Source organism: Pholcus phalangioides, unplaced genomic scaffold (assembly GCF_987345545.1).
Source record: "Pholcus phalangioides strain wild (caught in Gottingen) unplaced genomic scaffold, Ppha-v1.0 ptg000015l_1, whole genome shotgun sequence".
In the NCBI taxonomy this organism is placed as follows: Eukaryota; Metazoa; Arthropoda; class Arachnida; order Araneae; family Pholcidae; genus Pholcus; species Pholcus phalangioides.
Window position 1 is genome coordinate 97415719 of NW_028301608.1, and position 25636 is coordinate 97441354.

Consider the following 25636-nt stretch of genomic DNA (forward strand, 5'->3'; position numbering starts at 1 on the left):
CGGGGTTGCTGGATGACAATTCAGGTCGGGTAAGGTAGGACCCCCCCCCCCCCCCGTACATCACTTTGCCTGGAGGACCATGATGCAGTTAAGACGGCCTTGATTATGAATGCGGTTGAAAAAGATCCACCATTTTTGTTGAAAAATGTATGATGTAAAATTCCAGTTTTTTTTGTCTGACACTCTAAATAAAGAAAAATTTCATCGCCATCTATATTCTCAAATCCAACAGAGTTTGTAATTTTAGCAATTCCATGCCTTGAATTTGCAAGCTCATTATTTTGAAGTCAAACTCCAGGTCCAATTTCTTATTTCTTCCGGTTTTTTGATAGATCTTTTTCAATTGAGGGCTATCGGCACCAGATATGAAAGACGTATTCATGCCAATAAAGATAAAAAAATTATTTCCCCACGTATAGGCAATTCTTCTTCAAATGCTTTGCGTACGTTAAATAGGCTCCAACAGCCGGCTGCGAACCGTGGCGTGTTCGTGTAACCCAGCAACTTTGGGAGCCGGAGCTGGCGGATGGCTTGAGGTTGGAGTTTCTTAACCTGGTGGTCCTATGTCGATCGGGCGTCCGTACTAAGCCCGATGTCGATATGGCTGCAACGGGGGAGCCCGTTGTGACCAGGTCGAATACTAAGGAGGAACGAACCGGCCCAGGGCGGAAACGCAGCAGGCAGAAGTTCCCGCATCGTGCAGTAGTGGGACAGCGCCTGTGAGTAGGCTGCTGGTGTTAGGCCGACCAAAACAGTGGGACCCAGTTCTTTTTAAGTGTAAAAAGAAGTCGGGTACATCTTTTTAATTCTTGACATTACTAAGGGTACACGTCCATAGTACACCACTTCTCGCTTTATCACTGCATACTTTGTTACCTCACCTCAAAACGCTCGCCCCGAGAAATTTTACGAATATTTCCGAATGAACAAAATATAATACCGGTTAAAAAAAGGTGGTGTAAAGCCGAGTTTTCCTAGGAGTCGAATTTCTGCGCCGTGCGCAGCGTGAAAACGCTGATTGATTAAAAACCTGAAATTCAAGTTTTTTGACCAGTCAGTGTTTTTACGTTTCTCACGGCGCAGAAACTCTACTCCTAGGAAAACCGGGGCCTTCGTGATTTTTCCCTTCTTAGGAAGGAGGGAAAAATCACGAAGGCCCCGGCTTAACTTTCATCGACAGAAAATTCCTCTTTGAAGAACAGAAGATAATAGCTAACTCATCGGGCGTATTAAGAGGTTCGAGCGAGAAAAATAATTCATTCTGATTAAAGCGGTTTAAAGCAGGTAGGCAGGTGCAACTATGACCGTCCCAATAATTTTTTGCCGATTTTTCCCCCGCCACGATAAAATGAGAACCGATGCACTATGGACGTACCTTAAGCTACTAAAATAAACAGATGTCTTCGTGAAGAAGTAGTATGGAAGTTTCATACGCGGAAAATTTAATACCTTATATCTTCATGCATATAATTCGAGTATATGTTAAAGAATTAGAAAAATCTGGAATTTTTTTGTTATATATATTGTGGATTACAGGTTGATGCGTGTTATACGCACCTATTTTTCTTTTCCTTTATGAGAGGTTGAAAAAGAAATATTTTTAGAAACTAATGAGGCTTTTCGAATAGACGTCATAATCATCATCAGCATCACTCCTGAGGGACATACTTTGGATGATCCCCCATATAGAGATCAATGTTAAAATTGCCGATTTCAGCGTAGAAATGCGAAAATTTAGTGGGGGTTTCCGCCACTTCAATAATTTTAAAAATTAAATTGAATCTTTGATTTTCGAAATATTGAGCTCGCTTAGAGATACGAAGCTTATAAAATTAAATATAAAATAATGAGCCAGACCCACTTTTGATGTGGATATTCATGCAATAACATTGATTTCAAATTTTTATTTATATCTTCTCAAGCGGGAAAATGCGAATTAATGTCTCCGTATTGTCTTACATTATCTAATTGCATCAATCCATATACATAGTTTAGGATGTTTTTAAATTAATTATGGGCCCATATAAATTACATCGAAGAACCCGCAGCTTTAATCAAGCATTTTTTGAAAGAAAAATATGCAGATCGATAACTTGAAGTTAAAAAAAAAAAAAATTGAAATTTCTAGCTCTCATTAAAAAGAAGAAAAAACGATTCATTTCTATATTTCTTTAATTTATATTTGTTTCTTTCATGAATCGCACAGGAAGTCGCCATATTGGTTACCTTGTATGTTCCTCAAAAAAAGGGAAATATCACGTGATCCAAAAAGCCCCATTTGTGAAAAATAATTTTTCTAAAGATTTATATAAATGACGTCATTTTTTCCTACAGAAACATTACCGAAAATAACTTCCATTCTAAGATTTTATTCACCTAGCAGCGAAATTCGCATCTGCATACCCGGGAAATTAAGGTACATAAATGAGAGTTCTTAACCTATGGGTCACAACCCAAACTTAATCCCAAGGGCTCAAAAAAGATGGGTCATGAAGATGATCCTGTTGTTGATTTAGGGTCACAGTTAAAAAGGTTAAGAACCCTTGGAATATAAAGTACTGCAAATATACCCTAAGGATGTGAAAATGCAAATAGAATTAATAACCCATTTTTGTTTGAAATGGTGTTTTGGTAATTCATGCATATGATTTCAAAAGTATGAAACATACACAAACCAAAGCTGGACAAATCAATTGCTCAACATAACTGGGGACATGCAAAAATTTTGACCGGGCATTTTTTTTATCGCATGCCAGACAATAGCATATAGAGTATTATTTTGGGAATCGATGATTTTTTGTCAGGCATGTAAATTTTTTGAGAGAGATTTATCCAGCCCTAGTACAAACTAATTAATGTGATGTATTGTAGAAATGAAAAAATTCAATGTTCATACAGGACCTGGTGCATTTAAATAGTTTGGACACACCACCAATATTTAGGGCCCTATTTTATATTTTTTATGTGTGGGAGAGGGGAATCAGCATCAATTATTTTATCAAATAGAGGAATCCCAAGAAAAACATCCATACAAAAAATTTTAAGGACACTATATTAACCGTTTTGCTCACAAATGATTGGAAAGAAATACAGATGGTGTGTTTGACAAACGGTGACATATACGATACAAGTTTTGATAACCTTGTTCTAACGTGATGGCATGTTAGGAAAAGGAAGGGGAAAAAAGTGGAAAAGTAGGGGGAAAAAAACAAAGGAAAGGAAAACAGTATATATTACTATACTCTTTCATAAGAGATAGTAGGTATGAAGAACATTTCTCTTTTCACCCTCATCTACCTGCTTCCTTCTTCTCTTATGTACATGTATATAGTAGAACCTATTTAACCTTAGAATAAAAGATTTTTACCTCCTCATCATGGGGATGAAAAGAAGTAATTTTTTTTTTTCATAGGGTTCCAACAAAGTTTTGTGGTGGTGATGGAGAGACGAAAGAAAACAGACTTGTTTGAATTTGTTCCACTGGCTTTTGGACACAATATTATGAAAATTCTGCATTGAAGGCAATTTTAAACTATTTACAGAAATAATTCCAGAAACAAAGAAAAATTTTAGAATTAATGAATTAAAAACAATTGAAAGAAATAATTTCAGCACCAATGAAAATTCAGAATTAACGAAAGAAATAATTTCATTTCCATTATAAAAAAATTAAGAACCCCTGGAAGAAATAATTCCAAGAACTGATGAAATTCCAGAATTAATGCAAGAAATAACTTAAAAACTGGTAAAAGCCTCCAATAACTTACCCTGAGTGCAGGGCTTCAGAAAGGGTGGTGCTTGGTGAAACCACACCTGTCATGCACCATTAAGGGCGGCTCTGTGTTCAGATGCATAAATCTGCATCATTTGATGCATCAACAATTTTGCAGTTGATTACATGCAAAATGCATCAGGGTAAAGAATGAAAAAATTGACCTCTTTCTCATTTCGTATGGACTTTTAAAGTTTTAGTCTTGTTGATAGCCCCATAATAGTTTTGAAATTATCTGTTCCATACAATGAACAAAAAGTCAAACAAAACACATCGAAACTATGTAAATTTATGTACATTTAATTCCATACAAGTGCGTTTACATGCTCAAATTAAAGTTGTATATATATAAAATTACCATCTGCAACATCTGATGAAAAATAATATATACTTTGTTTTCTGAAGATGCAGTATCAGATAGTTTATTTGATGGTTCGATTAGAAATGTACAGCATTTTTGTTTTGGGGAAATAAATATGCAAGAAAGATACAGCAACTAAATACTGTGAAAGAATTCTAGTATTCCAACCACATTCTGGTTGCGGAAAAAAAAGAACCCTACAAGAATGACTAGCATAGATTCAAGCCACAATAAACAAAATCTAAAATAAATAAAATTCTACAGTATGCATGTTAATAATACCCTTGTCCAAAATATATGAATGGTATTAAAATAATCCCAATTTAGGATAACAAACATGAAAGAGTAGGCAATGACTTGCACAACAAGCACACAACGAACAAACAATTATATTACAGAAAAATATTTCTTGCACATCAGCTGGTAACACAAGGAAAAGAAAAAACGTTCTGAAAGATGGGATAAACGATTCATTTGATCGGAACAAATTTACCGACATTAAATCATAAAAAAGTTCTACTATCATAGCGGTTATTTAAATAATTTTTTGAATCAGAATTTAAATAAATGAAAAAGTTAGGCACTTTTATTCTTGGAATCATTACTTGGTGTTTCATGGCACAGTACATTGATACAACTTTATGTAGATGAATATTTTGATTGTTTCCCGAAAATTTCCAAAGTAAGGCAACATTGAAATAAAGATAAATATTCACCTTCAGCTGAGTTCCAGGACCAAGTATAATTTTTCCTTTCATATTGTCATACTAAAATACACTAGCAGTGAAATAACATGTCAACCGATATAAAAATTATTCACACTGCAATGCACACGATATACACATATTATGAAGATGATAGAAATGCTTCCTTTAAATAACTCTGTAGAATTGTTCTTTATATACAGAAAATTCCCCCAGTGTAACCAGAATGAACAATGAGATCTTTGAGTTTAAATTCCAAACAATAATAATAAATAGAAGTAAAAATAGAGTTCAACCACAGTTTATGGAATAAAAATACAAGGAAGATGATCATTAATTGCAAGATATCTGCAATTCTTCCAAGTCTATGCGCCCATAATGCCTTCTTGCTCTGTATCTTGCTATGTCTTTCCTTGTGACGATTCCAACCACCTGGAAGGATGAAAAAAAAAGAAAAGAAAATCACAATTCAAAACCTTCACTTTGGAAATATCAATTGGAAACAAATTCACAAGCAACAGCAAGTTAGGAAAAGTAGATGTAGCTGGACTCTACAAATAGATGCATACATTATTTCTGTCATCCACGACCGGCAAATGCCTGAGCCCAAGAGCACGGAAGAGACGAAATATACGTGGTAATGAAGCAGTCTGGAAAGAATAAAAATTATATTAATGTTGTGACTTAATGCTAAATTAGAAATTCAAGAAAAACCTTACATGTTTACATAAAAATTTATATAGTTTCTCTCTCTACAACATAGTACATGATAACAATGCATTCGTATGAAGAGTACTGAATTTTTTAAAAACTCTTGAATATTTTAAAAATATGAGCTCCTTGCTGTCTAGCTTGATAAATCAAGACTATACAGGGTGAATTTCCCCTAATCTGCAAAACGAAAGAGGGTGATAGACAAGCCCACAAGGATCATAAAACACCATAGCAACACTGTGCCATCTCTAACTGTTTTCCATTTATGGGGGATAGAAGGGAGATGTGCCAAGTCTGAAAAACAAAAACCGAATTTGTGAAGTTTCTGAAACACATGCACATAAACTAAGCACACATTTGGAAATTGCACTGGAAATTAAAGGTTAAATTTCTCTCGAACTAGAACACTGATATAGTTTATTATAAGCTCTTTGGAAAGCTGGTCGAATGGAAAACTTTTTGGTGAATTTGACTGATTGTAGCCAGAATGGTATTGTAGCCACAGCTATAGTTAAATTTTGCACTTTACCAATCTCGCAGTACTTGTAGCACACCACTGAATCCAGATATCTTGATGGAAATGATGTCATCTTAACCCTTATGGTGGCAATTTCGAGACACCTCATCTAACTTGATCCAATTTATTTTGGCAATCCTGAAATAACTTGGAGGTTTCTATAAAATGCTCTCATTTCATCATCCTGAAGTCCAGATACCATTGTGAGTTTTCTTCTGATACATCCTCCCATATCTTTTGAATCAACTGCCAGTGGGTGGAATCAAAGTTTGATAACAGAACAAGAGAGAGAGGATGTTTTTCCTTTCGCTTCGAGGTAGTTATACAATTAAGTGTACGGCATGATTAACAGAAAACGATAGTTTCCCCTTTCTGTCTTTTATCATTACAATTTTGTGTTGAGGAAATCAGAAAAAAATATTTTTCTTGAAAATAGGTGGCCATTTTTAGAAGGTTTAGTGATTTCAACTGTCACAGTTATAATTTGGATCACAAAAATTTTAAAAACTGCTTAAGGTATCTGACTACCTTTCTTGTCACTTTTCTTTAAAATGCGTCTGGAGTGAACTTTAAATACATTTTTTGATAGAAAGTGTCTCGAAATAGTGAAAACAGTGACAAATTTTGGTCTATCTATTATATTTTCTATGAAAAAGTTGTTTTTATGTCAAATTTTAGACAAAATTCATGTGATATTCGAAACACGATTGCAAAAAATTTTATTAATGAAATGCTTTGTAATTTTCACAGTGCATTTAGCTAGTAATGCTACAGGTTATGAACCAAAATTTAAAGGATTGCATGATATGTTCATAAGTTACAACAAAATATGTTTAAGTATGTGTGAATTTTTTGAAATTTCAACCTACATTTTGTCTATAAAACTCTGTAATTCAAAAAATATATGTGATAGACCTTAGATTTTGGTTCATAACCTCAACAATATATAGCAAAACATCACATTAAAATTTCGTACGGATGCAATGCACCAATTTTTACAAATCATGTCACAAAGTCAAGTAAAATGTCAAAAATAGCGTTCTTCGTAAAACATGTTTAAAGTCTTTATTCGCGTATTACTTATATGTAAAAACGTAACACTAAAGTGGACGTAACTTTCATTCTAAGCATTATATAAACAAAACAACGCCTGTTTTGGAATCACAACAAACAGGGCTTTTATAAAAAATAAAAAAATGAAAATCCATATTTTCTTCCAAAATGATGTTTTCAACGTAGTCGGATACCCTAAGTGGTTAAAAGATTTTTTTCTGTTCTTTCGAAATATGTGCTCAGGTTGCATGTAGATCTTACATAGAAACTTCACACAAATTTGAGTTTAATCAAACTTGCACATTTCCCTTCTATTTGCCATAACTCAAAAGCAGTAAGAGATAAGGCAGAGTTGCTATGGTAATTTATGCTCCACACAAACTTGTCCATCATCCCCCTTTGTACTCTCCACGTGGATTACCCCCCTTCCCCCCCAAAATCAAATAATGCCATAGTTTGAATTTCATTTGATAATGTTGTAAAATTAATATGGAAAAAATTAATTTTTACTTTTAAAATACAAGCAATAAAAAATAACTATTGGAAGGAAAAAGAAACTGTCTTTAGATTTATATTCAAAGTTGAACTCATTATGACTCCATTCATGAAAAATCTGAAAATTAAATCAAATAAATAGAAGTTTTCAATTGCACACGAAAAATATAATTTTTGAAATTCACATTTTTAATCCACGAAAAAAAAAAATTATAATGAAAGAATTACTTACGAATGAGATAGTATATGCTGATCGGTTCATATATGGTCTCAGATCCATAGATAATTGTTCTTCTCGGGAGGAGACGTGTATTTGCTGTAATATACCAAGCAAGTTGAAAAACAAAACAGCCTTTATCATTACATTTTGGTTAAATCCATTTAAATATATTGAAGGAGTGGGGGGGAGTTTAATTATTAATTTGCTTTACTTACTTCATAAGTAATTTTTTTCGGACAACTATTATTACTTAACTGTGCACACTCTTCGTAAACCTCTCACACCTTTGGGAAATTTCTGAAAAACTGGTACATGCACTAATGTGAGTGTGGTCTAACACATTTGATTTTTTTCAGACTACAGAATGGTCAATGGCCCAAACATATTGGAGAAGAAAATCCTACTTTTTTTGGGGGGGGGGGGGGGAAACAAAAATAAAAGACCTAATCCAGTGAGATAGGTTTTTTTTCCCTTTGACTAAATGTCAAATTCTTTTTAGACAGCTCTCATATTACAAGTAATAAGGAGTAAGGGCAGGTTATGAACTTTGATGACCCATGCTCTATACTTTTTCAAAGAAAAGAAATTCAAGAACTATATTAAAGAGTTTTTCAAGATAAAATTAAAAAATTCAAAGACTTTCTGCAAATGCATATTTTTCACTTCTGTACATTTCAGTACTATGTGCATGTTTAAATTCGATCAAAACTTTCACAGATTACATTTCTACATATTCTATTTCTCATTATCTGAAATGTGTATCATACAGCAAATTCACTGCATACTTATACATGGTAAGAGCTCCTTGTACATAGTATGATGTGAGAATTCAGCACTGATTTCATCCCCCATTAAAGCAATATAGATAACTTTGCAGCACAGCTTGCACTTGGCGGCATTTTTGTCTGCCACACTTGGCAACTGATCTTGAAAGCAAGGATTTTTCAGCCACAAGTTATTAAAATTACACTTGTCACTCAATTTTTTCTTCCAAAAATCTTGCATACATGCTTTACAGTGTTCATGAAAAAAAACCTAACCCTCTTTCACACAAATTGGAGGTAGCTTTGCTCATTTAAAGACCAAAATTATTTCAGCATAAATATATTTTTTCTTCAAGATATTGATTTTCAAGTCCTTGAGAATGAACATCTTACAAGGTATTGCTATGATTTTCAAGGACCCTAAATACATCCATATACATCACAGGAGACACATTAAGGACCAAAACATGATTCCAGAATTATTTCTCATTTTAATTTTGAATTTTCATTGATTTCAAATTTTTAGTTAATTCTGTGATTGTTTCTAAATTTGGAATTGGCCATTGACAATGGCTGCAAAGGCCCTTTCCCGATCCTGATTATAGTATTACACTTTCTTTTAATGATGTCACTTACTGGGTAAAAAATACGATAGTGAAAACTATTTCGGAAAACATGCTCCATTATTTCCCCTAAATACTTGAAAATTATTATTTTCACAGACTCTTGTAGATTTTTAAGGACTCTCGAGAACTTTTGAGAACTTTCAAGGCCTTGAAAATGAACTTTTTGAGGTTTTCAAGGACTGTACAAACCATGTGACCATATCAACACAGTCATTCAGAAAATTATGTGCAGAATATAAAAATGAAATGATAATTGTAATCATAAAATTAGCTGCATAACACAATAATCACACATATAAAATTAGCTGCATAACATAATCATCACACATATAAAATTAGCTGCATAACGTAATCATCACACATATAAAATTAGCTGCATAACATAATCATCACACATATAAAATTAGCTGCATAACACAATAATCACAACAGCTGCAGGGTTTATAAGAAACTTGTTTTCTTCCATTACTGCCTTCCTCAATTCATCCTTGATTTGAGAGTAAAAAGTATCCATTTTTTTGCTCATGTTTGCCTCATCAGATATTTTTTAAATATAAGCGTATGAAATATTTTCTTAAAATAATTTGAGAACAAAAATTTTTTGACTATCAGTTTGAGTTTGGGCAGAAAGGTTAACAAAAGCTGGCAAAGTGAATGAAATACAGATTTTGAACTATTTCAAGACAGCCAGCTTGCATGACATGAAATTTCTCTATGTCTGAGGTACACATTGGATGAGCCAGAATGGCAGATCACACGTGCCCAAGCTCAGGTTGATTATGTGAAAATTTTTGACACCCAAGGTCATTTTCTGCATATGAAGGTTGATTAGACTGAGGTCTACAGTTTATTGCCGAATCTAAATGTCATCAGAAGAAACAATCAAATGATTTTTCATTAAGTGTTTACTTAGACTACATTGGCTAAACTTACATGGATTGGAGGATGCCTTGGATAAGCATCCCTGAAATCTTTCAGAGCTAATTTCTGGGATCGCCAACTCTTTTCAGCTGTCTCCACAAAAACCTGAAATTAATGCACTAATTATATTGGTATCAACAGTTCATCAAAATGTTTACCATTAAACAGACAAAAAAATATTTAGAATTTTTTTTCAAAAAAAAGATAAATTATTACATGCATCAATTCATTTTTCATTTATTCATCAAAATTTTGATTTCACACAAATTTCCAAAACAGAAAATATTAAATAAAAAACAATAACATGAAAGGTTTTTTTTTCAACTGTGAACATGGAAAGATGGCCTCTGTCCTTGTATGACCTTGATCAGGAAAAGAGAGGGTTTATTTTTCAGTAGGGATATATGGAGTAGAAAATAACTCCAGCAGCAACCCTGAAGGATGTTTATTTATTTTTCTTCCCATTTCTCCCTAATGAAGAATGAACCCTAACTTTCCATGATGAAAGTCATACAAGGTCGGAGGGCATCTTTCCCTGGTCACACTATATCTGTCCGGCAGGGGGTAAAAGGCACTATGTCCATTTTCAGGCATATTGAGATACCACTATTAATTTGTTGTACTTTATTACACAACACGTGGGTATAGGATATTAATTCCTATTTCAACAAATAACAGAAACATTAACTTCATAAAACAAGCGTGCTTTATAGAAAGACATATTGAAAAAAAAAATCTTTAAATGGTCTGTAAAATTTTCCTTTTGTGACATGGTGCTTTTTACCTCCATCATGCAGATATAATACTGCATAAAGTATGTAGTTTAATATATAATGTTTGTAAACAATATTTTTATACTTTATACATTGCTTTATAAACTCTGTAAAAATAAAGTTTATAAAACAATAATTTAGATAATCAAACTAACATTGCTACATCTACAAGAACTTTTATAGTCATATCCTGCAACACTCTTCTTGTGCAAAAAAAATTTGTCAATTACCTTGTGCTGCAGTAGAACAATCAACTGCCACCTTAGTATCAATCCACGGAAAACACCAAAAGTATGTACCCCATCAGAGGAATCCTGTCAAAAACACAAGTAATATATTTAAACTCAGGAAACAACACCCTTCCTACTCATTTATATCACTCATAAAATTTTAGTACGGACAGCAACAATTTTTCTACGTTCAAGTAGAAAAATTTTAATCAACTTAAGCTGTTCATCTTTGAACAAATTACTGATGTAAGTTGGGGATAACTGTAATTGAACATGGCAAAGCACACATTACAAAAATCAGACTACCAAATAAATGTTGAATTCTATAGTGAATGAACTAAATATGTTTAACAAAAGCAAATTTGAAAATGTAACATTTTAATATTTAAATTTACCAGCAATGTAATGAGCTGACCATTAACTGATGTCAAAATAAAAATAAAATAGATATATTACAAATGATAAATTACATTGAATATTTACATACCTCTATGTAATCCACAACAGGGAAGCCACTATGTGTTTCATGTTTTAGAACATCAATAATTTTGCCAACGCTCTCAACCGACTTGAAGCAGATAACTGGTGAACTCATTACTTTGCTAAAAATGAAAAAGACCATGATGTTAAATAATGAAAAAAAAACTATGTATAAAGCAAGCGTTTTCATAACTATATGGGTATAAATAAAGTCATTTAAATTTTTTTTTCCTACAATCTTTCATATCTGTATCAAACATTTTCATATGAACTGTTAAACTGCTATAGTTCCATAAATGGAGCATAGTTTTCATTTGCAAAAATATCAGATAAAAATTGATTCAAACATCTCCGATTTTTCATTGTGTTAGATAAAACTATAGAATTGTCTATAGAAAAGAATTCAAGTATTCTTTGAAAGAAATTTGGAAACTTCAGGTTAATATGAACTTTTTTGAGAGAATTTTGAAATTTGAATTTTTTTGGGCATTTTTTCCACATTTTGATTGAAATTTGCAAAATTTCAATTTCCAAAAACATTGAAAATTATTTTCTGTCTTTACCACTTAATATATCAATCAAATGAAATCAATCAGTTTCTTTGTATTGTTACATGTGAACATGATACATGCGTTCAAAAATTCATGTTCCATTTATGGAACATTAGCATTTCAAAAAGAGTACCATTCACAGCCAGCATCTCATGTGTGTTGGCTGCTTCAGTTTTCTTATTTATTTTCTCTTCAGTGCCATCACGTGCCGAGGGGCAAATTCAGGGGTAAGATGAGATTTCAGACCAGAGAATGGGCTGTTTGGGTTGGATTATTAATATTGGGTGAGTTTTTGCTCTTCAAATAGTTCTTCTAGTTAGTCAAAATAATATACATACCAGGGTTTAGGCTAGATAAAAAATTCCTTTGGCAAAAGTGCGAAAATGGAAGGAAAAGCTTTAGCAAAATGTACAATGCTAATGATTTATGGTTGGATGTCTCCTCATTTCATACCTCCTATACGCATTTTTGCAAAAGTGGCTACTACTTCTTTAGCATTCTAAGATTTTCTTTTGCATTTTGTGAAAACTGTGACCGTAGCTTAAACCCTGATACATACCAATTATCAACTGTTGAACATAGTACATGGATGAAGAAAACATTTCCAACAAACCATTGACCTACGTAAAAAGATAGTCATATCATATGCTCACAAGAGCAAACTCAGCGTACCACAGCCTCAAATCTTGAAAAAACATATATATAATAAAGGAATGGGTGGTGTTGATGTAAGGGACAAACTTCTTGGGAGTTATAGAAGCAACTGAAAATTTAGCAAAATAGTGGTAGAAGTTATTCAGCAATGATTTGAACATGCCATTAATGTCATGTTCGATTGAACATGTTATTTATGTAATGTTGGATTATGATTATACAAAAAGAATTGTCAGAAACCAGCGAGGCCTGAATATTTCAATTTAGAATTTTAAATGGAAGTTATTTGTCTTTTGTACAAACAAAGAAGAATCCAAATATTCACATAAAGCTCTGTTGTCACCGGATTGGAAGTCAAATCAACTGATGGGCATTATACTGCATCTACAATGTAGCAACTGTGCGCTGTGCACCAAAAAAAAAACTTTCAATAGGTTACCTAAGTGAAAAATGAGTTAAAAAGTGTTTGTCTTATCTTTGAGATTGTAAATAAATTTTGAATAATCTGTAAATATTTTTTTAAGCATAAATAAAACAAGAACATCCTTGCCAGAAAACTTTCCTGACACAGGGGTACAACAGAAACAGTGACATGACCACAGAAAAATTGCTACCACAGGGAGTCCCCCCAGAGGGGTTAGCGCACCAACCTCTTGATGAGTATAAAAAACAAGCCTGCCATTCGGACTCGGCGATAGATCGTAGGTCCCGGTCTAATTAGCCCTTGTGCGCAGAAAATGACTGTGGTGCGACAAAAATTATCAATGATGAATAGAAATAAATTGTGAATAATCGGTAAATATATTTTTTAGCATAAATAAAACAAGAACGTGTTGTGAATTAGTGATATGAAGTAGAAAATTGCTTATTACAATGATACTTTAGAAATATTGCTGCGCAAGTGTAACTTACAAGCAGCATCAGTTTCTGTGCTCATCTCTCTACAAGCACCAATGTTCCATTTATGAAACATCATAGAAAACAATGACTTTTTTTCCCCGAAATTTCAAAATGAATCTATGAATAGGCATGTAAAAGGATTTAGAACTCCAAATCACAGAGCAAAAAATAACTCTGTTAATATATATATACAGTTGAGCCTTTAAAGAATTAGTGCAAAATTATTTTGTGAAAATTCAGCAATATGTGATGCTGATCTATTGTTTGTAATTAGGGAAGTGTTTTTCCCTTCCTCATTTATAATATTATTTCCAAATACACTCAATTAGAAAACTTCATTGATAGCAGATGAAAAATAGCCCAGGCAAAATAAATATACACATTGAAAACTCCTGGAAAATTCTTACATGCACATAAATGAATTACCTTGCATAAATGTTGTAAGAATACGGAGGTGGTTCCCAAGGCAATATGGGAACACTAGCCAACTGTATATGGAAATCGTACAGGCCCTATAAAATTGAAATTTATTAGTAAATTTTTGATCCAAAAATATAATTATTATGTTGACATTACATTGAAAAATGCATAGTGAATGGTATATGTTAATTTAAAATGGAAATAAAATAATACAAATGAACCAAAAACATTTAATTTAAGTAAAAATACATTGAATTTCAACTAAAGCTAATACATTCAGCATTGCACTAGTTTTCATGATTTCAGTCAATGAATATATATATATATATATACGTTTGTGTATTTTTGGTTTTTCATAAAATAAAAATGTAGGAAAAATATGAAATCACCTCATTGAAGAAGTCAGCAACAAATTTTGCAGTCATAACAGCTATCATGATTGGCAAACCAAAAGTAATATTTCCAATAGCTTCCATCAGAATTACAGTCAAACTGATTGTCATTCTGACAACTCCTCCTAAAGTGGCAGCAGCCCCGATAATTGAAACTTTGGCAGGACAAATAGGCTATACAAAAAAGAAGAAAATTTTGTATGGAAAAACTTAGATTTCTGGGTGAATAATAAAATTTTTGCACCCAAATTTAAAGTTTTTAAGTCGTCTGTACGATCAAAACTTGTAATACTTCATTCACTCATGTATGAGCTATACCAGTCTTCTTTAATCACTGGTCGGCAAAACATTTCACCTGGTTCTTGTAGCAGCTACATAATTTTAAGTTCAATAAATAAAATAAAGTCTATACACTGTTTATGTATTTTTATTCTGATCCACTAATCATTTCTCTCATTTACGAATTATTGCGATTTCTCAAATCTTTGCTCTTAGTTGAGTATATTTTTTCAGCAGTCCTGAAATTATTCATTCAATTTGTTAAATTTTCATGAAATCTCAAATTATTTCAATTTATGTATTTTTGCCGGTCTGCAAACCATTTCTCTTGCTAGCCCATGAAAATTTTCAACAATTTTTAGCAGTCTGTAGTAGTATAAAATAGTAAAAAGGAACCCCACTGGCATCATAGTGATGATTGGCTGAAGTTGGTTTTCTATGGTTCCTAACTTTGAGGTGCGAATGTGAGCTGATCTTCCTGTTACAAAGTCCTGCGACAGAGAGCAACAGGCCTACAATAGTACAAATACTCAATCATTACACTTCATTGATAATTTGAAAAACAGATGGCAGCATGATAACAAGCATTGCACAGAAAAAAACACGTTAGATTAACAACATGAACACACACATTCTCACACGTACCAATTTGTTAGAGGTTTCATAGGGGGATATGGACGAGGTGCATGCATGATTCAGTAGTAGTAGTAAAAATGTTGAGCAATTAGCTATATTATTTATACTTCTGCACTTGCAAACTGGCAGAATTTTTTTGAATTTCAACATAATAAGCACACAATTCAACTTATGTATAATCAGGAAAAGTTTACTAATGCTTTTATTAGCACTTTTCCAATAAATGAGTAAATAAACTAAAGTATAATCTGCTTTCACCAGGATACTTACATTTTGGAAACCCATGAGCTCACACAAGTGATCAACAGCTATTCCTGCTAGTCGTCCCCAAGCAGCTCCAATCAGAAGAGTTGGAATGAAGACTCCACTTGATATACTCAATCCATAGGTCCATACACCCAGAAAAAAATAGCAGATAAAGAAAACCAGAAGCACGAATGCTGGCCACACATCTGGGGAAGAAAATTGTGAAAATTTCATTAAAAAAAAGAAAGGTCTGCGTCATGATACAGCTGCTAGGTTAAAGGCATAGAATAAGTCACTGGAAAAAAAATGGCAAATAAGAATGGAAGAATAATCTATTAAGTACTATCACATCTGGAATTAGATATTTAATGCTACAAAATTCTGCAAAAATTAACATTTAAAAATCCCACATATTTAAGTTTTTTTGTGAAACCTTTAATAAATAAATGACATTCTCAATGTATAGACTTCAATTTACTATATATGGTTCACTGGTCTATGATCAGAGAAGTATGACGCAAATGGTGGAAGACCAAGATTGGTTTTGCATGAATGTCAAATTTTTAATAGCGAACCTCAACGTAGTGGGTGATGTAATGGGTGTATAATCTGAATTGAAGAGTTTCTCATGCAGGTTGTTTTCATGCTTGTGAACTTAATCTAGCATCTACATTAAAGTCATCAACTTATATAATTGGCACATCAGAATCCACCTCCATGCTGTTATTGATTTGCCTAGTTGTTGGTAATATCTGTGACATTTCTTCATCAGATATCAAACACATAAGTATGAGTGCATACCAGGGCTAGACAAATTCCTGGTGCCATGGCGACTCATAAATTGGGATTAGAGTCTAAAATTTTCAAAATGTAGTTGCTAAGATTAAGCTAACTTGAAATTATTATTAATTACTAAAAATTAGGCTAATAATAAATGCATTAAAAAATTAAAGAGCCCAGACTGGATGTTTTCAGTGCAAGCCTCTTGGCTTCACACAGAAGAGTTTGGGAATTCTGTGGACTCGACTAGATAATCTACATAGTGTAAAATAAAAAGATGTTTAGTCCTGTAAATTCTTCTTTATCGAATTGCAAAGCTTCAGTTTTTGTATTTTCACAGTGCTTCTTAATGTTTAATAAAAATTATTTCCAAATTTTGGGCCATTACTTGGAAAGGATGAAATATTCCTCCATAGAAACTTATGGGAAATCGTGTTTCAGCCAACGAATGTGATTTCTGAATGAATTACTTTGTCAGCCAATTATCATTGTATAAGAGTATTTCTTGCATTTGAATATAGTTATTTACAATTATTTGATATGTGTATCTATATTAAATAGATATATTTGGCAAATAATAATGGAACATTACCTTTCTCATCATGAAAGAGACTCCTCAAACTTGCTTCTGGAGTTTGAAACCAAATAGCTCCAAATGCATTGTATTCCCATTCTTTGCATGACATCTACAATCAAAATGGGGAAAAGCACAATAAGAAAAAAGACCTTGAAAAAAGGTTCTTGAAAAACTTCATTAAATTACAGTACACTCCCGCTAATCCGGCACACATCAGACCAAAGTGTGTCAGATTATTGAAATGGCTGGATTACTGGAATGGAAGTTAGTCTAAAACAGCCATTTGAAAAATATAAACTTCTGTGCACAGACATGCAGTGGCATAACTAGCCATTCCTGTGCCCTGTGCAAGAATTTGCATTATGCCCGGGCACAGAGAATGGCCCATTTAGGCCTCCCTCCAAGTGGGAGGCCTGTATGGGTGCACCTGCCTAGTTATGGCACTAGTGCGAGAAATTAATTTGCCCAACAACAATGCAATTTTTTTATTTCTGAGAAATCATAAAAAAGAGGCAAAAGCAAGAGTCATCAGATAGGTTATTTTTCAAAGTCAAACAAGAGTTTCAATTATTTCTTATGGGGAAGTTTGATTCAAATAACGAGCACGTTCACGGAATGAATTAAGCTTGTTAACCAAAGTTCAATGTATTTTCATAAACCTTAACATGCACGAGGGACGAAAAACTACCTTACAATGCAACTCGTACACATTTCTGTCCAGAATTGATAATGAAGTAGCACATGCCGGAATATGTGTTCTGAGTGTATGTATGACCCTGATATATTCATGTTTTCAGAGTTATGTTCTATTTTTTCCACATTGTAATGGTGCTGCCATCAATATTTTGAAGTGAAAATGGCATATGCTTGCATTTTTCATGCAATGTAAGTATCTGTTGGAGGGTTAAAACAACACTGACATATTCCACAGGATAATGTTAATCTCATTCAAAAATTAGAAGGACACTTGAAATCTCCATAGATTAAGGCATATCATTGGGCTGGCTAATTGTAAATGTATGCTGATATCACCAGTCTGAACAGCTTGTGAACTGATCAAACCATTAGTAACAAATATTATTCCCCAATTCAAATGATTTTCATCATTTCTTTTGTACTCTATATAACTAAACATTCCAGTCATTTTTTTAACATTAATTTTGTCAAAATTATTGGCAACAACTTGTAAAGAAAAAGGAAAATAATCAGTCAAGCTATTTTCTAACAAGTTCCATAACAGAATCTACACAGATCACTAGTAATAGAGTTCATGTTATTTTCCCAAGTATACAAAATTTTACCTGGATTGGATACTTTATGGGATCTTTTCCAATATTTTGACAGCTTTTCAGTAACACAGTTGTTAAATATGCTACAGCAACACCAACAATACAAACAACAACAGCTTCTATTACTTTTGCACTTTTATCCTTAATGTACCTATTAAGAGAAAGAATGCTTTGCTCTTAATGTATGAAAAATCTTCAAAAACTTGCACCAATAATGTACAATTCAATATATTATTTAGAAATCTCTATCCCACCCTTTTCCAAAAAAAGTTACAAAAATACAATCAGTTTAAGTTGTAGAAAGTTAGAATATTGAATAATGTTGATCCCAATTAATAAAAATTATTTATCGCCCAAATACACAAAAAAAAAAAAAAAAAAAAAAAAAAAAAAAAAAAAAAAAAAAAAAAACAGAAATAACCAGATTTTATGATTAATTTAAATAATTGGGTTTTACGATATAGAGTTCAATGGAGTATAGAGTTCAGTGTATGTTCACTGAACTTACAAAATCAATTTAGCATTCTTGAAGTTTTACCTTAATCTGAATACAGTCAATTTGTAATTGATCATGTTGTAAAATGCTCCCAACAGACCACCTAAAAATTATATAAAAAAAGTTTAATATTTTATTGCTTTAAATTACATCAAAATATATTGTGCATAAAAGCTGAATAATAATAGATTTTATTAATTAGCAAACTTCAAGTACGAGTTGTTAAATATTTTAAATTAAATTTTATGTTCACATTGGAAAATAAGCTTCAAGAATAAGAAAAGTAGAAAAAATCCACACAAGTTTTGAATATATTCACCAAAGTGAAAAAAATATGTTTTTCATATACTTGGTGAGCTAACCACTTGGTTGTCAAGTTGCATGATTTCATGATATATATTATGATAATAAAATAGAATTTAAGCAATAATATGTATTTGGAATGAAAAACAAAATGTATAACCATATCATGTATCCTACATTATTTCCATTATATAAACAAAACAGTCAAGATCATTAGTGAAATCCAAAAATAATTTTGGTGTTTTTAAATTACAAGAAACACACAGCTGCATAATCATAGAAATACAGCCAAATCCCATTTTAACAAATACCGTTATAGCTAAAATCCCATTTTAACGAATGCTTTTCTAGTCCCCCCAGATAAATTTACATAGGAACAATGTAAAAAACTGAAACTCCTTTATAACAAATGTTCGTTACAAGGAAGTAATTTCTCCGGTCTCTTAGAGTTTGTTATGAGATTCGACTGCACTAACACATAGAAAGAAAAAAGACGTCACGGTGTGCTTACCTAAAATCCCCATGATAAAATATAATGGAAGTTCTTCAACACTGTAGGCAATATTCTGATAACAAAAAAATATAACTGCATAAGACTGGTTCATGGCTTATGAGAGCAATTGAAAATTGTATCATAATTAAAAGTGAAACTTTGAACATTCTATATTTAAAAGTGATGTTCTTATTATGCTCTTATAAATATCATAAATGTCATAGCAATAGTAGTTCTCACTCTAAATTAGATTGATATTTTTTAAAATAAAATAATTCTGAAATATTTTTATAAAAATTTTCAATGGAAGATACCCCCCCCCCCCCTAAAACTACAATAAAAGCTTTTGAACAACAAATGCTATCACATAACTATAGTTCACAAAAATTGGCACGTTCGAAAATTGAATGAAATATTAAGTAATGGATGTTAACTTCTTTATCCTTACATCAAATCTTCCAAAGTTTATGAGTCCAGAATATGATAGGTCACCACTCTGTCCAAAGTAAACACTCAGTACCAAATTCAACGTAAAAAATGACACCATTGAGCAAAAGAACTGTAAAAATAAATAAAATGACAAGGGTTTTATGAATTAAATAGTTAACTCAGTCACAAGAAATACTTCATTGGATAAGATATATTTTGAATGCATGAGCATATATCAAAGAATGTGAATCATAATAAAAACTTATTAAGAAAAATTTTTTCCTAGTTTTTCATATAATGCAATTTTAATTAATTTATCTTAATTGAACACAAGATAAATCTTTTAAAATTATTTTTTTAAGAAAATATTCTTTGACAAATTATAAGTATTTGAAAGGTTCTTTTTCTTATGTTTATGAGGATACTGTCTTTCATCTTACAATTATAAAAAATTAAATTCAGATTACAGTAGAACCTCATTATAATGGACGCTTAAAAAAATTCCCTATCATAGTTCTTGCAATGCATGGTTTACAACTGAAACGACAAATGGTTGGTTTCATGCAAAAGATGTACCAGTGATTAAGAAACACCAGATTGGACATTTAAAAATTCCAGACGATGAAGTAAAAGCCCTGGTTATTTTTGATAATGCACCAACACATCCTGATGAAAACCAGCTCTGTAATAAAGATAAGGTCATTTAGCGGTGGTCAAAAAAGTGAATAAAATGCTCGGTTTTGTTATTTTTTGTTCAAAATAAGGTATTTTCGCTCTCTTCTAAAGTCATTTTTCTGCTTTTTCAAGGCTTAGCTCGCATTGGAATGGAGTATGCTGTGATGTTTTGGAGAAAATACACACCGAGGGACATAGACTTCATCGGGGGGTGGGGGTGCAAAGAAGAGCCACACGGGACATAAGCTATGGAGAGAGACTTGATTTTTTGCACATGTTTACATTGGAGGAGAGATATCGAGGAGGGAGGATAAGATTGAAGTGTTTAAAAATTTTAACAGGATCAATAAAATGGACCACGAGTTATTAATACATCATCAATCAACTACTTTGACAAGGGGACACCAATATCAATTTGTAAGGGACAATTCTAGGTGGTGGTGTCACAGGAAGTTTTCTCCAATAGGCTTGTTAATAAATGGAATAGCTCATCCTCTGGGGTCATGAATTCCAACAAAATTGATATGTTTAAAAATAATTAATATAAAATGGGATAAATCGATAAAGCTATTTATACTTAGATAACACAACTATAATATTTTTTATGGGCAGTGTATTATATAGCATTAATTATTGTTTTTTTTCCTTCATAATATATACTTTTATATAGGGCTGCTGTATTTTAGTTATACAGTTAAAACCTGTCTTTAACAAAATCGCAAGGGACAGACCAAGATTTTTTTCATTGAACACAGGTTTCCGCTTAATAGAGGTTCAACTGACATAATGTGGAAAAGTAGGTAACAATATCAAAAAAATTGAAATGAAATAAAAATGAATAAATAATTTAAAATAAAGTAATCATTAATTAGTAAGTAATAATTAATTATTAAATATTTATCACTTGATACTATTCATTATATATTAAAAATACAGCCCCCTCATATTTCGCTGGTTATTTCCTGGGGGTGGTCGTAAATACAGAAAATCCGTGAATAACCGAAATAAATTGTATCTCGTTTATTGAACATCATGGAAAGAGCAGGGTGACGCAGAGGGTAGAAGGGAATGTAAAAGAGGGTGTAGTGATTGTCGTGATGTTTTCTGAAAGAACATTGTGATTTCTGTTTGCCGTTTCTTCTTCGTATCATCAAGTATGTTGAAGTATGTTAGCAAGGCTTCCTCTACCAATTTTTCTACATGTGAAGAATGCAACATGGAGGGATCTGTCATGAAAATAATCTATTGCTGATTTGAACTTCAAACGTCCTTCCGCTATGTTACTCATGGCGAACTTGTCTTCCACTTCTTTATCCTGATCTTCTTCATCTGGTACTGCTTCAGTTTCAGGACCAGTCAGCTGCATTAATTCCTCCATGGTCAATGCCTCTGAATTGCTATTAATTTAGCTGTTCGCCTTTTTCTACATCCATATCATTGAACTCTTCTCCACCCACCTGTTTTTCTCAGTGACAATGTCTTTTAAAATCTCTTCAGTTGGCTCTGTAGAACTGGTTGTGTCCTCGAGCGCACATTGTGGCCAAAGGTTAAGCAAACCCGAGGTGACTGTTTCTCTTTTAAGAGCTGCCACGGTTCTAGTGATGATGGTAATGACATTAGAAGTCATCAAAAAATGTGTCATCCTAAACACACACAACTCAAATTTTGTAAACAAAACACGTGTATGATGATTTGTGTGTGTTGCCAAAATTTTTTTTCCACTAAAGGAAAAAACCCCCTGCGAATACGGAAACTGCAAATATGGATACCGCGAATAAGGGGGGGGGGGTCGACTGTACAAACATACTGTATTTTACTTCAACAATACATTATATACAGTCCATTACACACATTTAAGTATTCGCACTGCTAAATAGTGAGTGAAAAATTAAAAACACTACTGTAAATAAATTTTCATTTTTCCCAGTGGTCAATAACAGAACAATAACTATATACAGTTCACACCCTTTGATGCTTGACTTTCAGCAAACAGTTTTCTTTCAGAAATCATAAGAAAAATGCCGGCTAATTATGCTATAAAGCAAAGTTTCTGCAGTTCATTGAAGGTTTTGACAGCATCTGTATAAAACTACACCTTACACTGTTTTTTCTTTTGAAAATGACATCTCATCTTCATCCTCTTCTTTTTGACTTTGTCTAAAATTTTCAATGAGTGTCTATATTTGTCATGCCAGGTTCAGTTTGTATGTTGTGTTCAACGTTTATGAATCCCCAGCACTGCGATCACGGAAAGCGCAGCTTGCATGCAATTTTGTAAGTCATATATCATTTTGAAATTCAACTTTGCACTGATTTCTCTCATAGAAAAGCCTGCTTTTCTGAAAGATTTTGTAATGATTTGAGGAAATAGCTGCCTTATATCACATATGGCTTATTAAAATCACAGCATCATCAAGTACAGAAACAGTTTTTGCTAATGTAGGGGGCGGATGATGCAGAAACTCGCATTGGCAAGTAGAGATTGCATAAAAAATTTTCGGTAGAGCACTTCAACATTTTGTGTGATTCCCTTGGAGAATTGATTCTGGAAACATTCGTAGTGTTTGTATGAAATTTTAAATTAAGAGCATACAATTTTCCTTTCCATTCAGGTTTTTTAATGTGCACCAGCAATTGTGTACCAAGATTGGGATACCAATCATGGGACCAAGATTTTTTTTCCATTGAAGACAGGTTTTACTGTATTTGGCATCATTTTATTTATGGCCACCCTTTTTCAGCTGGTATTGGCACCTAAAATTTTCTAAATGTGGTTACTAAATTGGAGTAAATTTCTAAATTTTGAGTCTACAGGTGACAAAAAATTTTCTGAGTTCATTACGCTACATCTTTTAATATGGGAAAAGTAAGGGAAAGCATTATTTAGGACCATTTTTCTTGAGCAAAGTACCATGCACGATTTCTAGATAATTGGATTGGCACCTAAATAATTTTTCAATTTGTCAAGCTCTGATGTATACCTTGTTGCATTATACCCTTATGAGAATTATTTGTTATCAACTAGACTTTCATTAAAACTGACAACTTTCAGCCCTTATTAGTCTGTTATAATGAGGCTCTACTGTGTTAAGAATAAAAATTTGCATGTGTGGTATATCTGCAAAATAATTTTCTATCTGATTTGGATGCTGTTACCTTTGCATTGCTAACATTTAACATTATAAAAGATTTAGTCTTCAAAAAAACTTACTATTCTCCAGGTCAAGGACTGATTCCAAAAGCTGGCACCCTCTTCTAAACTGAAAAGAACTCCACCTATTTGAAGAAGAAAAGTCATAAGGATTATATATAAAGTTGAATACCATTATAGAAAAAATTTCATTTTAAGTAACACTTTTCTAATTCCCACATAAGTTTACATACAAACAATGCAAAAACATGTAATTCCTTTATAATAAAATTTTGTTATAATGAAATGATTTCTCCTGTCTTAACGGGATTCAAATGTGTAGATATACACACAAAAGGGAAATTATTTGAAGAAAATAACACAAGGTAGAATTTATGCAACAGTGAAATAGAACCTATGCAGTGGGTGCCATCATAGGAAACCTCATGCATGGTTCGAAAAGAGCAGGTGTTTCTGAGGTGTGGATATGCCTAATTGCACTAAAAATGCCAACCCCAAACACCTACTCTTTTTAAGTTTAACATTCCCCATGTTATATGCATGGGGTTCTCCCTGATGACGACCCACTGCATTGGTTCTATTTCACTCTTGCATAAATTCTATCCTATATTTTTTCCTTCAAATAATTTCCTTTTTGTGTATATATTTTTTTAATGAAAAAGTGAACAGCACCAGTGCTTTTGCCATTTACTTTTCTCTCTCTGAATATGGAAGTGATTTAACAAAGAATATGTGAAGGAAAACATACCACATGGAAAAGATGAAATTAAAGAAACACAATTACACAATGATATTAATTTTGCACAAATTTTTGTTTCTTTCGCAAAGAGCAACATGACAAACTCTATATATATAATAAACATAAATTATGTTGCATATTAGCTTAAACTTTTACGATAACTACTTTGTTCATTCAAATATTATAGAAATAGCTTGGTGCAGCTTATTGAAATTAAGAACATATGATTAATCATAATAAAGGGAACAAAATAATTTTCTCTCAGAAAATACTCACCAACTGGAGCTCCAAAAGCAGCAGCAACACCTGCTGCAGCACCGGCTGATACAAAATCTCGCTTTTCATGATCTTCCCTGAACATTTCACACATCTGTTTAAAATAGAACAAAACTTTCATTCATGCGGGAACTAGCTACCTTGCTCTCTCAGTAGAAATGTGCATATGACTATGAAATACTAGACTTGAATTAAAAAGAAAATTGATTTCCACTGCAACTTGGAAAAAAACCCCATTTATAACAAAATATCATTAGAAGATTGAGAAAAATTGAACATAGAAGTTGAAGGTGAATCATAATAATAATATAGGTGAGGACAAGTTTACTAGATTTATCCTGATTTGTCAAATACAAATAATCCAAATTTGTTGCCAAAAGATTGAACATGAAGTACTTAATAGTTATCGAGTTTCATAATTACACACTAACAAATATACTATAACATTTTACACTTACTTTACAATCTTTTCTGATTGTAGTGGACTTTCCTTGTGACACACCAGCAGCAATAACTGCACCACAATGGATCATTGGACCTTCCTAGAATTATAATAAATATTTAAAAGAAGAAATTTTCATTTTGTATAATCCTGACTTGATTCTCAATCATTTGTACAGCAACTGATGATTATTTTTAGGGAACTGAACACAAAACTGAATTTAAATTATTAAAAAAAAATTGCTTTCAGATATGTCACAGAACTTTAGCATTAAGTTG

At 32.5% G+C, this 25636-nt stretch overlaps 1 protein-coding gene and 1 non-coding gene across 3 annotated transcripts in view; one reads left to right on the forward strand and one right to left on the reverse strand.

The window, feature by feature from the left end:
- Positions 1-469: 469 nt before the first annotated feature.
- Positions 470-771, forward strand: LOC149077135 (signal recognition particle RNA). The gene has a single exon (XR_016194225.1).
- A 3277-nt stretch (positions 772-4048) lies between these two features.
- The window catches only part of ClC-b (chloride channel protein 7), a 34229-nt gene continuing 12641 nt past the window's right edge, over positions 4049-25636 (reverse strand). For both annotated transcript variants that reach the window (XM_089244866.1, XM_089244865.1), the window contains exons 8-24: positions 25375-25458; positions 24917-25010; positions 23962-24026; positions 20095-20205; positions 19665-19719; positions 18893-18953; positions 18367-18505; positions 17081-17174; positions 15733-15914; positions 14545-14721; positions 14162-14247; positions 11638-11752; positions 11151-11234; positions 10160-10252; positions 7849-7932; positions 5407-5487; positions 4049-5269 (exon numbers count right to left, since the gene is read on the reverse strand). In XM_089244866.1, coding sequence (XP_089100992.1) covers positions 5171-5269; positions 5407-5487; positions 7849-7932; positions 10160-10252; positions 11151-11234; positions 11638-11752; positions 14162-14247; positions 14545-14721; positions 15733-15914; positions 17081-17174; positions 18367-18505; positions 18893-18953; positions 19665-19719; positions 20095-20205; positions 23962-24026; positions 24917-25010; positions 25375-25458 — 1704 coding nt within the window. In that variant the 3' untranslated portion in view covers positions 4049-5170. The remainder of the gene's footprint in view (positions 5270-5406; positions 5488-7848; positions 7933-10159; positions 10253-11150; positions 11235-11637; positions 11753-14161; positions 14248-14544; positions 14722-15732; positions 15915-17080; positions 17175-18366; positions 18506-18892; positions 18954-19664; positions 19720-20094; positions 20206-23961; positions 24027-24916; positions 25011-25374; positions 25459-25636) is intronic.